Consider the following 14,988-nt stretch of genomic DNA (forward strand, 5'->3'; position numbering starts at 1 on the left):
ATGTAATCACACTTCAATACTTGGTAAGTTTAACAATCTCTGAATGATTAGATATGCGTCTTATGGATGTTGTTACAACCTATTTATATGGGTGTATAGATATTGACATATATATGAAAATCCTTAGAAGATTCAAATTGCCTGAAGCAACTAATCCAAAACCTCGAAACATGTACTCAATCAAACTACAAAGATCTTTGTACGAATTAAAGCAATCCGGACGTATGTGGTATAATCGTTTGAGTGAGTATTTGTTAAAAGAAGAATATGTGAATAATTCAATTTGCCCATGTGTTTTAATCAAGAAATCAAAATTTGGGCTTACAATAATTGCAGTGTATGTGGATGATTTAAACCTTATAGGAACTCCTAAAGAGCTCACAAAAGCAACCAATTATTTAAAGAAGGAATTTGAAATGAAAGACTTTGGGAAAACAAGATATTGTCTCGGCCTGCAAATCGAGCATTATTCAAATTGCATATTAGTCCATCAATCGACATATATAGAGAAAGTGTTAAAACAATTTTATATGGATAAATCACATTCAGTCAATTCCCCTATGGTTGTTCGTTCACTTGAAGTGAACAAAGACCCATTTCATCCTAAAGAAGAAAATGAAGAATTGTTTAGTCCAGAAGTATCATATCTCAATGCAATCGGTGCACTAATGTATCTTGAAAATTATACTAGACCAGACATAACATTCTCTGTCAACTTACTAGCAAGATACAGTTTTGCCCCAACTAAAAGGCATTGGAATGGGATTAAACATATATTGCGATACCCTCGTGGAACAAGTGACATGGGTTTATATTATTCAAAATAATCAAAATCACAATTGATTGGGTATACAAATGCAGGGTATCTTTCAGATCCTCGTAAAACTCGATCTCAAATGGGATATGTCTTTACTTATGGTGGAACAACAATATCTTGGAGATCGGTCAAGCAAACAATGGTAGTCACATCTTCAAATCATTAAGAAATTCTTGCAATTCATGAAGCAAGTCGTGAATGTGTATGGCTAAGATCAATGATCCAACATATATAAGAAACATGTGGACTACCTTCCATCAGAGACAATGCAACCGTATTACATGAAGATAATGTTGCTTGTATTGCACAAATTAAAATAGGATTCATAAAAGGTGACAGAACTAAGCATATCTCCCCTAAATTATTCTATACTCATGAGCTCCAAAAGAAATGTGAGATTGATGTTCAACAAATTCGGTCATACAATAATCTAGCAGGTCTATTCACAAAGGCGTTACCTTCGATCACATTGAAAAAGTTAAGGTATGACATTGGAATGCGAAGATTGAGAGATCTACCATTTGAAATGTTTAAGAAATCATAATCATGTTTACATGAGGGGGAGAATGCTAATATAGATATATTGCACTCTTTTTTCTTTTGTCCAGGTTTTGTCCCATTGGGTTTTATTGGCAAGGTTTTTAATGAGGCAGTTACCATATTGTTATGATCATCCAAGGGGGAGTGTTAGAAAATATGAGAATTTATTAGATTATGAGAACTTGTGGATGATCATCTATATTGATGTATATCTCTTTGTGACTCCCTATAAAAGGGAGATACCTCTAATAAAATATATTATATTATCTTCCTACATTCTAATTTCTCTTTCTTGTTTTCTTCTCCTTTCATTTTATACTTTTACAACACTTGTAATATTTTTATCACTTAAGCATAATTCGTTTAGCAGCAATTCATGAAGCAAGTCGTGAATGTGTATGGCTAAGATCAATGATCCAACATATATAAGAAACATGTGGACTACCTTCCATCAGAGACAATGCAACCGTATTACATGAAGATAATGTTGCTTGTATTGCACAAATTAAAATAGGATTCATAAAAGGTGACAGAACTAAGCATATCTCCCCTAAATTATTCTATACTCATGAGCTCCAAAAGAAATGTGAGATTGATGTTCAACAAATTCGGTCATACAATAATCTAGCAGGTCTATTCACAAAGGCGTTACCTTCGATCACATTGAAAAAGTTAAGGTATGACATTGGAATGCGAAGATTGAGAGATCTACCATTTGAAATGTTTAAGAAATCATAATCATGTTTACATGAGGGGGAGAATGCTAATATAGATATATTGCACTCTTTTTTCTTTTGTCCAGGTTTTGTCCCATTAGGTTTTATTGGCAAGGTTTTTAATGAGGCAGTTACCATATTGTTATGATCATCCAAGGGGGAGTGTTAGAAAATATGAGAATTTATTAGATTATGAGAACTTGTGGATGATCATCTATATTGATGTATATCTCTTTGTGACTCCCTATAAAAGGGAGATACCTCTAATAAAATATATTATATTATCTTCCTACATTCTAATTTCTCTTTCTTGTTTTCTTCTCCTTTCATTTTATACTTTTACAACACTTGTAATATTTTTATCACTTAAGCATAATTCGTTTAGCAGTGATTCTAAGGAGCATTGGTAAACCTTTGTAGAACCTAAAATTTTTTTATCAAAAAAGTTATTTTCGAGTATTATAAAGGATAGAAACTATTTTTAGAATTACTATTAAATAAGCGCTTAGGTGTTGTTTGTTTTTTTAACTTTTTACTGCAAACAATTTACTTTTAGTTTTCACATCGTTTATTTTTTTATTAAATGTATTACTTATTTCTTAAAATATTTAAGATAAATTCAATTATTTTTTAACTGAATAAAAAAAAACAAAATATTTAGTTTTTTCTATTCAATTAAAAGTAACATGTTGATATCAATTAATATAACTAAACTAAAACTAAACTAAACTTATTAATAATAAATTCGTTTTAGTTATATTAGTTGATATCAACTATTTACTTTTAACTAAATAGAAAATCAGCCAAAAAAAAAAAAAAAACAAATACCATCAAAATATTTAGCTTTTTTTGAATGCTAAAAGTAATTGGTTGATTTTTCTTTATTTTTTAAATACTTAATAAAAATAAAATATTTAAAAAACAAACGACTTAATACTTAATACCATTAAAAACTACTTAGTTTTAAATTTTACTTAAAATTAGTTTTAAATAAAATTTTACTTAGTTTTTTATATTAATATATTAAAATTTTAATGATGGATGGCTTACCACAAATTAAAAATTAAAAATTAAAAATACAACTTTTAAAAACTTATTCTTTAAAAACTATTATAATATATATAAAACAGAGAAAGTCATGCCGTTATTGAATTTATCTTTCCAAAAGATAAGTTTAATATTTTTAAATTAAATTTATCTTTTTAAAATAGAATTTAATTATTTTATAAAAGATGAATTTATTAATTTGTATTGAAGTTGTCTTTTCATAAACAATTTTTATTTAAAAGCAACCTTCTTTTAATATCCACAGGGATGAGCCTAAGCCAATAATGGCTATCAACGTCCTGCCCGTTCTGGGCCCAAACCTTAACTCTTAAGAAACCCGGGACTTGAGGTTCTTTCCTCTTGCCCTTCCTATAAATCTTAGGCAACAAGGTGTAAGTGGACCCCGTTGCCAAAGCGTGTGTGCCAACTAAAAGCGACATTCAAAGGGATAAGAGCATTTGACTCAAGCCCCGGGTTTGAGTTTCCAGTGGGAGAAGTTGTGCTTAGTAAGCTGCTGATTTGGCCCACTGTAATCTGTATACTATCTTATTTTATTTGGTTGAAGCAAAGACGGCACTTATATAAAGCCCGGACAAGGATGATCAAAGCCAAAAGCTGATCTAAGTTCTCCTTTGTCTTCCGTTTCTGTCATGGTTCTCTTGGTAGAAAGGCTTGGAAAGTCCCTCAGACTCCACTCCAAACTGGATAATCACCACCACCACCACCATGGATCAGAGGCCTTGTTGGGTTCTCTACAAGCTTTCCACTCTGATGTTTCCAATTGCTTGAACCAGCTATTGTTGAATCCCAACCCAGGATCAGAAATCTTGTCCTTATTCTGGTTCCAGCGATTTTTTGAACTCTTCCCTGCTATCAACAAGGCTTTTGCAAAGCTGGTGGTCAGGATAGACTACCCCATGAGTAAATGGGAGGTTGATTTCATGGAAGAGTATCTCAACTACAGCTTGAGCTTGCTGGAGCTTCTCAACTCTATTAATGCCTCTATTTCCCATCTGGGTCATGCTCGGTTTTCGCTATCTCATGCTTTGAGCCTTGTTGAGCATTCGTCTTCTTCAGCAATGGAGCATCTGAAAGCAATTCAGCCGCTGGGTGAAGGCAAGGCTCGCAAAGAAGAAAACAAGAGAAGCGTTAGAGAAAGGCCTTTCTCTGGCAAAGAAGAGGTTTCTCATCAAGCACTGATGGAGATGAAGAGTATTGGATTCTGGGTGTGTGGGATTGTGTTATCTGGACTGAGTGGAGATGCTCAGCCATACTTGGAGATGAGAAAATTGGCTGACTCCTCTGCTAATTCGTCATTAAAGGGTCTCGATGCGGGTGTTCATGAGGTGATAATGGAGAGAAGCAGCATACCGAAGGAGGTGAAAGAAGTGAATGATGCAGTGCCTTGCCTTCTCAATGCCATGGTCATCGGAAAAGGCAACAATGCAGCAGAGGAATTGAAAAGAAGATTGGAGGTGTTGGAGAAGACGCTCGACAGCGTACAGAAGGAGGTAGAAGACCTGTTTTCAGAGGTTTTGGCTGGAAGAAACGAATTACTTGATATACTCAGGAGAAGGAAGCATTAGCATTAATAGAATTCTCCTTGTAAAGAATAATAATAAGTCTTAAGATTCTTTGTACATAGGTTGTTACATTCTCATACTATCAGACGACTATTTGTACGTTTTTTGCTTAGGATAACATTGTATTTGCCAAATGTAAAAGAACAAAAATTTCTGGGTACAAAATGTCTTTAACAAAACAGTCCACATACCTGTTAAAGATTACATGACCTACAAGTCTTTGAATCCATGAATTCCCAAGAACAGGGAAGATTTTAAGTAGTGTAAACCCTGAACCTACCATCCCAATCATGGTTCTTGGCTGCCAAATGGAATATAAGTGCAGACAGATTAATGACCAAAAGGGTAATTGTGATACAAGCCCAAGTGCCCGGTCCATTGAGAAACAAGCAGTGCGTACATGTTACAATGCCCTAGGCCGAATGCTTCAAAAAGCAGGCAACATGAACTAAGAACTTTCACAACTACTTACACACAGCAGGAATAGCCAATTCTCTAACTAAAAGAAAAAGCAACATCTACATTCTTCATTATAATGATTTCTCAAGTGTCTAACCCGCAGATCAGACACTTGTTGGGTGAAAATGATTCCCATTTACAAAAAACTGCTAAACCTTGACCATTAGTTACAATTTTTTTAAGTTGTTTCAGTTTCTAAGTAGAAACCATGAAGAGGAGCATTACAGTAGATGTATTTAACTGCCAGAGTTGTTGGAGCGGGTTTCCATCTTGGCAGGTGCCTTCCTCTTGCGACTAATCTCAGTGGGAAGCCTGGGGAACATAAAGTAGTATGTCAGTGGCTGCTGGCAGGGTCCAATGGTAGAAGGAATATCAATGAATCTACCAGATCTGGTTGGGATTAGTCCCCATTGAGTTTAAACATGAAAAGAACGAATTGTTAGACACCTAGGGATCATGCCACACTTGCAAGAGTTGCTCTTATAGAGGGGTACATGTGGACTCTGTGTGGGACATCAAAGTGATTATGCACTAAGACCTTTTCTTTGTTTAAGTGAAATAGTGTAGTGGATTGTGTTAGACATTTACCAATGTGCTTGAATGCTATGGACTGTTCAATGTAACAATACCTTTGCTACAAGTTTAAGAGTTAATTGAGCCTAGAATTCCTCTTAAGAACCTTAATTGGATCTTTAATTGAGCCTTAATCCTTCCTATAGTTGGTAACAATATCCTAATTGGATGGCTCCAACTTCCAAAAGTGCCTTGAGGCTGACCTACCTACTGTAGCAAGAGGCAAGACTAGGCATGTTTCAAACAAGCATTGTAGCAAAATCTGAGCCTGCCGGAAAAAGTATCAGAGGCAATTGCTCTCACACAGGGAATGGAAGTGGTGGATGAGTGGATGATGTGGGTGCCACTAGTAGAACAGGTAAGGCTAGTGGCAACTTTGTTGAGCAATTGCTCTTGCCTACATGGGAGTTCTCATCCAATAGAGAGGAGAGTGAAACCAACTGAGAGATGATAGGGGATTGAAGAAAGTATCAATAGTCCCTTGTGAGAAAGGATGTCTCGGACTCAAGGAGAATTCGGAGTATTATGTCTCTTCCACAGTGACATGGTAGTTTCTAGTGATGACATGTTCCATGAAGGCATGCTGGTCCCCCTCCCTCTTATTTGAACCAAAATGAGCTAGATGCATGTCAGCCACCCCTTGGCAAGCCACCAACTTAAGCCACCAGACCAAGACCCTTAAACAAATTCCCATAGTGCTTCATGATCAGGAACTAATTCCACCACCAATGTGCACCAAGTCTATATCAAACCCTACAACCTTAACTCCCGGCTCGGGTAGTCATATCGGCATCTAGTAATTGTGGCAAATATGATGCCTTTGAAAGGATATAGAAGATCATCATACCACAACTATTGTGGAAATTCACCCCTTTCCTGCAAGGGCATGATTCTCTGGTGCACATGGTCAATAGTCATCTCAACGGAGAACAGTCTAAATCATATGGAACCAAGTCCCAAGACACATGGCATTTAGGCCATATCAATGAACAGCTCACTTGATTCAGAATCACTTCAACATACCAAAATAAATAATAGACAAACAAATTTGCAGTAAGTCAAACATTACTTGTGATGAAAGGAAAAAGAAACTGTACCCTAACTGCAAGGTAGTATCTGATTCTTCCCTCTCAACTGCAAAATCACAGACGTCTGGACTTATTACAACAGATTTTGTGATGGAGTCTTTTCTTTCTAAGGGATGGTACTCAAGAAAAGGTGGCACCAAGCGGTCAGATGATGGAACCAAACCTCGAAGCTCCTCAACCTACAATGCACAGAGGTGAAAAAAAAATTATATTAAATGTAAGATACCACACAGATAAATAACAGTAACATATTTATTATTGGATCAATAAGAATATAGATTGCCTGTCTTCGCAAAGTCTCATTCTCCAGTATAGCTCGCTGTTCCTGGATGCAATAAGCAATATAATTATTAAAACCAATTCACAACCAAAAGAAATCCAAATTATTAACAAAAGTCCATACCAAGAAACATGCATAGCATTTTTCCATTTTGCATGAAACCAAAATGCCAACCTATAAACTACTTTTCATTTTTTTTATTGAATCCATTTTTTCACTCATTTACAGTATTAACTTAGGAACAACTGCCAATTCTATATCCTGCATGGTGCAGATTTAATTTTTAGTTCTATGATGACTTAACTAAGCAATAAAAGGATAATACAACATTAATGTATTCTATAATTTACTTTTATTAAGTTTGCAAAATCAGTCAGAAACTAAGAATTTGTTTGGTAGTGATTTTAGGAAGTACTTTTAGCCTAAAAAGCTTATTTGAAAAAACATCAAGTGTTTGGCAAAATTTAGAAAACACTTTTAAAAAAATTCAAAATCACTTGTAGAGTCAAAAAATCATTTGTAGTGTTTTCTAGAGAAACACTTGATAAATGATTCTCATAAAAACACTTCTTGAGAAAATACTTCCACTAAGAGCTCATTTCGCAATGATTTTTTCTTTTTTCTTTTTTTATAGACAAAAGCATGTATTAAGAAGCGCTAAAAAAAAGGGGATGTACCCAATGTATACAAGCAGCATACACAAAAAAACAACCCAAGCACCAGAAAAGAAAGAAGAAACCTAGAAAAAAGAAAGACTAGCCACAATAAAGAGTCCCCAAAAAATTCAGGTGAGAGGGGATCTCCAAATCTAGCAACTATTTGGACCACTCCACAAGGGATCTGAAAAAAGAGAACCCTCAGCCTTTGGTATGACAATTCTACGTCTTCGCAGATCCTTCGGTTGCACTCACCCCAAAACATCAAAATAAGCAAATTGAAGCCAACCGTGAAACTGCTCTTTTCTTCTTACCTAGTTCCCTTGAATTTCTATTCTAGAAGAAGATTTCTCATTGAAGCCGAAAACACCCAAACCAAACCAAAAGTTGTTAACAGCAATGTCCAAAGTTGTCTTGTCTTTTCACTATGAATCAAAATATGATCAACTAACTCTTCACTATCTTTACAAAGAATACATCTATTAACCAAGGGTCATCCCCTCTTAATCAACGTATCTATAGTCAATAGCTTCCCCCACATTCCTTCCCAAGCAAAAAAATGAGTTTTGAGAGGAGCACTTGATCCCCAAACCTCTTTAGCTAGAAATAAAAGATTGTTCTCAACCCTTAGATAATTATAATAAGGCTTGACACTATACTTTCCCTTCCCATCATTTTTCCAAATTAAAGTGTCCTCCCCCTTCTTGCACTTTTGAAGAAGAGATGTGTTCCAAAAACCCAAACACCTACTCTAGCACCTAATCTTGGAAGGGTTTTCTAAAAGAAACCTCCCAACATCCACCTCCACCCCCTCCCCTTCCCCATAAATCCCTTTAGCAGTGATTTTAAGAAACGTTTTTAGTTTAAAAAATGTTTTTTTTAAAAAAAAAAAATTAGACGTTTAACAAACTTTAGGAAACACTTTTAAAAATCTGAAAAATCACTTAATGGTATTTTTTTAGAGAAACACTTGATAGATGATTCTCCTAAAAACACTTTTAGAGAAAACACTTCCACTAAAAACACTTCGAGTAAAAATATTGTCAAACACACTCTAAAAACACTTCAAGTATAAACACTCTCAAACGCATTATGAGGCTCTTCTTGAGAAGTATTTTCGAAAACAATTCTAAAAAACAGTTTTTGAAAATTGTTTTATGATATTCATAAAACAAAAGTATGTTTGAAGACCTAAAATGTTTTTTAACCTATTTTCCATGTTTTTAAATATGTTTTAAAAATAACTTTCATATTTAGTGATTTATTTTTAATCATTCTCCATATTTGTATAATTATTTTTAAAACAATCCTTAGAAAACAAGTGAAAACAACTAAAAGATGATCTTTGAAAACACCTAATTTTCTGTTTTTAAGAATAGAGAATTGTTTTCTATTTTCTAATTGTCAAACATGTTTTCATGTTATTTTGTTCCAAAGAATGGAAAATTGCTTTAAAAAACAATCACCAAAGAAGGCCTAATAATTTCATTTCCATTATGGTGCATGAACGTAATCCTAACTCTTTTTCTATAAATTTATGACTTGGAACTATGACTATCTTGATTGCTAAGGATAAGAGGTTCCAAATCAACCAAAGGCCAATAAAATCCATACTCCAGAACATACCTGTACTCTCGATTGCTCAAGCTGCTCCATCAGTACTTGCTCCTGAAAATGGTAGAATTTTCTGTTAACGCCTTTTTAGCCTCGAGCTTCAAAAAAATAGAAGAACGTGAAAAAGAAACTGAAGCACCTTCCTCTCTTTGACTGATAATAAACTTTCATTTAATTGCTGTTCTAGATTTTGTAACTCTTTTAAGCTCAAGCCGGATAGGTCCTTACCCAACAGCTGTCTGAAGAACCAGATTGATAAATGCAATTAAGAAAAAAAAAGGTTTTTCAATATTCTAAAAGTCTGACAATGAAATGTATCCAGATATTCTAAGAAAACTGACAACTGTCTCGTTTGTAGCTTTCGAATTTCATCTTTCAGAATGTCCACCTCTTTAGGCTCCTGCTTCCATTGAGATTAAGAGAAAACTCAGTTAGAATTCCCTACCCCATGATTATATGAGAAAAACAACTATACAAAGAGCCATAAGCCCGAATTGATTTTTCAATGAGCTACACTTGATCAACATTTATGTTTGAAATACAGTAAATAACAGTACAGGTACACTCAATAAGTTCTCGGAAAATTTTTTGTATTGTGATTAATAGACTCCAATGATTTCAAGAGAGCAAAAGTATGTACTCTTTGAATACATTATCGTATGCCAATTGAAGGTTGACAGCTGCTTTTAATGCTACTACCTCACCATAATTCCGTAAAATGCAATTATGCATGCATTAAAAATGAACATAAACAGTTCTCTGCTTCTATTTCTTTATTTACTTATTTTAATAAACCAAAAGAACTTACTTTAATGCCTCAAGTGTATGAGACGCCCATAGCAAAGGAAAACCTATGTAAAAAAAAATCATAGATATCACCTAAATGCCTAAAACATACAATGACTAGAGGTTAAAACTATAAATTTGGTTCCCGGAAAGTAATAAAGAAAGAAAGAAATGCTATAGAAAATGATTTTCTCATGTTTGGTTATTCCGTGAAAAATACCCACAAAAAAAAATATATATAATTAAAATTAGTTAAAAACTTATGCATTTTCAAATAGTATTTAAAAATAATTTATTGACTTTAAGGTTATGTTTGGTTCCCATATAATACCAAGAAAAGAAAAAAAATATAAAGGAAAATTATTTTCTCATGTTGGTTGTCTATGAAAAATATATATATAAAAAAAACAAATATAATTAAAACTAGTTAGAAACTTATGCATTTTTAAATTATTTAATCTTTATATCGATGAGTTAAAATAAGTAAAATGAGTTTGAAGTAACAAATACAAATTATTTATCTCCTTTTAATCTATTTTTTATTTTCCTTCTACTTTTCCTTTATATTTTTTTTCCCTTGCATTTTCCTTCAAATTTTCCAAGAACCAAAGATAACCTAAAATTTTTTTTTAAATTTTCCTTCACTTTTTCTTTTCTATTTTCTTTCCCTTGCATTTTCTCTCAATTTTTTTGGGAACCAAACATTGCCTAAATAAATTGCATAACTTTTTATGTGATAAATAAATTTTTCTTTTTATATGATATATTGCATTTTTCCCTCAAATTTTCACACCTTTTGTGTCTTTCTTCAAATGATCAAAGCCTTCAACAAAATACACAGAAAATAAAAAAACTATTATCATATGCCAAGGTAGAGCACAGGAAGACCAAAAAAGGAGACAGTTTCTTACAAGAGACAGAAAGTTAACAAAAAAAAAAACATATATATCAATGGTTTTGTCCATCCAACAACAGTCATACAACAACAGAAAACCACAAACAGATATTGCAGAGTACCTCTGCCTTGTATTCTACTAGAGCACCCTCTGATGAATCTAACTTGTTGTATCTTGAAATTATTCGCTTCATGCTGCAAAAATGAGAAAAAAGATACATACATATTAATGGGTGTGCCATGCCATACACAAATTTTATAAGGCCGAGTACATTTTTCCTTCACTTTCATGCAAAAAAACCTTTTCATACACAAACTTTAATCAAGTTCAATCAACCAATTCATCATCATATTCATTGAAAATACATTCCCTGATAGCTTCTTTGGCATGGCGTCTTTGCCATAACAAATCCTAGAGTTTGGACTGGAAGTTGGAAAAAAAACAAAACAACCAATGTAAATCTGAATATCAACAAGTACAATGATAGCATAAAATAGACACAATCCAGTAGCTTAGCAGTGTTACCTCAAAGCCTAGTAAATACCATCAGTTCATCCATTGATTGTTAAAGGTCAATCAACTCAGTTAAAATATAAATTCTGACAATAATGGGTAACAACGACATAATAACCCAATCACTAGACTACTAGTTAAAAGATGTATAACCATGTGTATCAATTGGTGAAATATATGATTAATTGTAATATCATGTACCACATAAAACTACACACAATTGTCACTTAATTTCACATGATCATATATAGGAACAAAAGGGAAATATCTATCTATCTATCTATCTATCTATCTATCTATCTATCTACATACATACATATATGTATATATATATATATGTATGTATGTATGTATAACAACTGCGAAAGCATTTTCGAAGGATGTTTTCATTAATAAAAAATGAAAGTTGGGGGGCTCGAAGACGATCAAATACCATCCTAGCCTCCACAGCCTGTGCCATGACACGTCAGCTGCAAATAAACATAAAGTGAAGGAGCCCAGCGAAGAATAAAACATCAAAACTGATGTCAAGTGCAAAGAATTCTAGGAAGAACAGAGGGACATGACAGAGTAATAACATAGATGTAAAGGATTTTGAAAAGAGGTTACAAGAAAAAGGAGAAAGTTTTCATGTTCAGAGAAGACCATCCAAACTTGATTCGTGCATAAACGAGAAGAGAATAGAGTGAAAACATAGAGTTTATAAGAGCCTTCTTCAAAATATTTACATCTCTTGACTCATAAATCCTGGGGCGTTATAACATAGAAATGATGAAATGTTAGAAGAGGAACCATAAGTCCTTAATTATAATCCAGTAGTTCAACTTGGCCCTCTATTTTATTCGACTTATCAATATCACTTCAATCAGTGCATAATGCAGGTAACCAAACAGTCAAAAAGTACAGGAAAGACACAGCTGCCTTGCAACAAACATTATTAGCATCATCCACAATGTTACATAAGGGCAAGGGAGAAGTATAGTAGTATCAGGGTCCAGGTCATTGGGGGAAATCCAGTCTAGCTATTGAAGATGTTAGATAAGGGCAAGGGAGAAGTATAGTATCGGAGCCCTGTTCATCAGGGAAAATCCAGTACCAGAGCTTGGGAAGTTGACATACGACACCACCAGTTATATAAAACAGGAAAGACCTTTGTAAGATGACAAATAAGAGCTGTTGACACTCATACAGGCAATTTGGCATGCGGGAAGCCTTCGGCGAGTAAATCCGAATGAGGCAAAACCATTAAAAATTGCCAAAGGCATGCTTGCACAATAGCCAGAGATTGATTGACAGTTTGGCATGTTGATGAGGGGATATACCTTCAATTTGCAATTTGACATGGTGGAGATGTTGCTTTGCAAGGAAATTGGAAGAGGCCTAATTCAAACTAACCTTTAAATCTCCACATAAACACTGAGAAACAATGTCTTATTGAGCAAATTATAATCAAAACATCTAATATAATCAAATCCAATTGAGAAAACAAACTATGCTTCAAAGAAGAAGGAAATAATTCAAAAAATTCTTGTTGCAATTAAGCATTCCTATGTTGTTATAACATAACTAGTCAGCTTCTATCACTCCAAATAAATCGACAGAAAACCAAGTCTTCAACCATTTATAACTTGGTAGAAATATACAATTCTGTATTAATACATATAATACGAGAAGGAAAATAAAAATCAAACCTCTAGTAAGCCTCAACAGAATAGAAACCAACCACAAAATTTTCAAAATAATTAAAAGAAAAAAAAAAAAAACAACTCAACCAAATGGAAACCGACCACAAATTCTCTAAATAATTTTTGTTTTAAATGTTGGTAACATTAAACAAAAAAAAAGTAATTTAAATTTTAAATAATATGTATTAGAAAACAGAATAAACATGAAAAATAAAAACAAAACAAAACAAATATATAGACACGGTTCCAGTAAAACTCAACAGAATCTGACTAAAAAAACCATTCAAAGTTTCCCATCAACAGATGGGATCAACAAACACATGGAATCAAGCACAGAACTCAAAATTCCTCAGAGAAAGCAGAGGACTGATGAACAAACCCATGCAACCAAGAAAAAAAATTCAAAAATTTTCACAAAGATTGAAAATTTGCCGGCACACCTAGTACTGGAAAACTCAAAAAGTTTGCCGGTATTTGAGAAAATAATAACACCAACTTGAGCATCGCACAAAATCGCCAGTTCGGAAGCCTTCTTGAGCAGCCCAACACGGCGTTTGGAGAATGTCACTTGCCTGCTATTAGCATTCTCGATCTTCTTTATCTCAATCTTACCACGTCCCATTTCTCCAAACCCCAAACCCAAAAAAAACCCAATTGATCAAAACCCAGAAAACCCACCACCCCCTTGGCTCTCACCACAAATCCCCACCAAAAAAAACTCAAAATTTCACTACTTTTAGGGTGCTAATCTTGGAAAAAGAGTAAAGGGGATTGCTAAATATAGAGAAGGAGAAGATAGAGAGACGTGAGAGAGAGTTATTTGGATACCCCCAATGCCGAGAGAGCCCCAGAAACGGCAACTTTGCATGGCTATTCCTAGTTGAATTGCATGATACTTTTGCTACATTTGGACTCCTTTTTTTGCCCTTTTTAGGTTTCTCCGTTTCGTAGGGTGGCCCCCACCTCTCCTCTGTTTTCAATTTTTGCCTTTTCCTACTTTTGGCAAAGGTCTCCTCTCCCTCTTTTGGATGACCCTTTCTGGGTGGGTGGGTGGTGTTTTTTTTTTTTTTTTTGGTGGATTTTTCACTTTTCTATACCTTCAATTTCTTTCTTTCCTTTTTTTTTTAATATTTTATTTTATCTATTTTAACGAGGAACTTAAGGCATTTTTGTCCATTATCTAATTTGAGGGACTTTTTCAAAGGAAAGATCTTACCTTTTTGGAATAAATCTACATGCCTTTTATTTCTTTTTAATTTTTGGAAAGAAAACAATATATGAAATTATGATATTGCCCTCCTCTTTAACATCCACCTACTCTTCAATTCCCCATCTCTTTCTTATTCAAACACTAAACCCTTTTGGAATGGAAGATTAGGGTTTTAAAAGGAAAGATAAGGGAGAAGGAAGATATACCAATTAGGGCTACGATTTTAGGAGAGTTTCGCAAGAAGAAAAGGACAAAAATGTCATTTCATGTTTCTTACTTTTTAAATATATAAAAAAATAACTTGTTTCTTAAAATAATTTATTTAGATAATACTATTTTATTCTTTCCATTTATACTTTCCATTATCTAGAATTAATAGGAATAAATTTATATGTAATACTATAATTTATAATTTAATATGTAATATTAGAATTAAATATTATTATTATTATTATTATTATTTTATTTTGAATTTTTTTTACTACCTTTAATATCCACACTCTTTATGAAAAAAAAAAAAAGTCT

At 33.5% G+C, this 14,988-nt stretch overlaps 2 protein-coding genes across 3 annotated transcripts; one reads left to right on the forward strand and one right to left on the reverse strand.

Annotated features, from left to right (window-relative positions):
* Window positions 1–3,770: 3,770 nt before the first annotated feature.
* LOC117927904 (protein BPS1, chloroplastic-like) lies at window positions 3,771–4,706 on the forward strand. The gene has a single exon (XM_034847629.1). The coding sequence runs from the start codon at window positions 3,771–3,773 to the stop codon at window positions 4,704–4,706; it is 936 nt and encodes a 311-aa protein (XP_034703520.1).
* Window positions 4,707–5,033: 327 nt separating this feature from the next.
* LOC117929290 (agamous-like MADS-box protein AGL15) lies at window positions 5,034–14,219 on the reverse strand. Of its 2 annotated transcripts, XM_034849565.1 has the most exons (9): window positions 13,694–14,219; window positions 11,177–11,249; window positions 9,715–9,773; window positions 9,513–9,612; window positions 9,386–9,427; window positions 7,107–7,148; window positions 6,987–7,002; window positions 6,833–6,869; window positions 5,034–5,474 (listed from the first exon to the last, which is right to left on the reverse strand). In XM_034849565.1, exons 1-9 carry the CDS (start codon window positions 13,873–13,875, stop codon window positions 5,399–5,401), a joined length of 627 nt encoding a protein of 208 aa, XP_034705456.1. In that variant the 5' UTR covers window positions 13,876–14,219; the 3' UTR covers window positions 5,034–5,398. The 2 variants fall into 2 exon arrangements, with proteins under 2 accessions (XP_034705456.1, XP_034705454.1); XM_034849563.1 differs by having other exon boundaries at window positions 6,833–7,002; window positions 13,694–14,215.
* Window positions 14,220–14,988: the final 769 nt, after the last annotated feature.

Source organism: Vitis riparia, chromosome 13 (assembly GCF_004353265.1).
Source record: "Vitis riparia cultivar Riparia Gloire de Montpellier isolate 1030 chromosome 13, EGFV_Vit.rip_1.0, whole genome shotgun sequence".
In the NCBI taxonomy this organism is placed as follows: domain Eukaryota; kingdom Viridiplantae; phylum Streptophyta; class Magnoliopsida; order Vitales; family Vitaceae; genus Vitis; species Vitis riparia.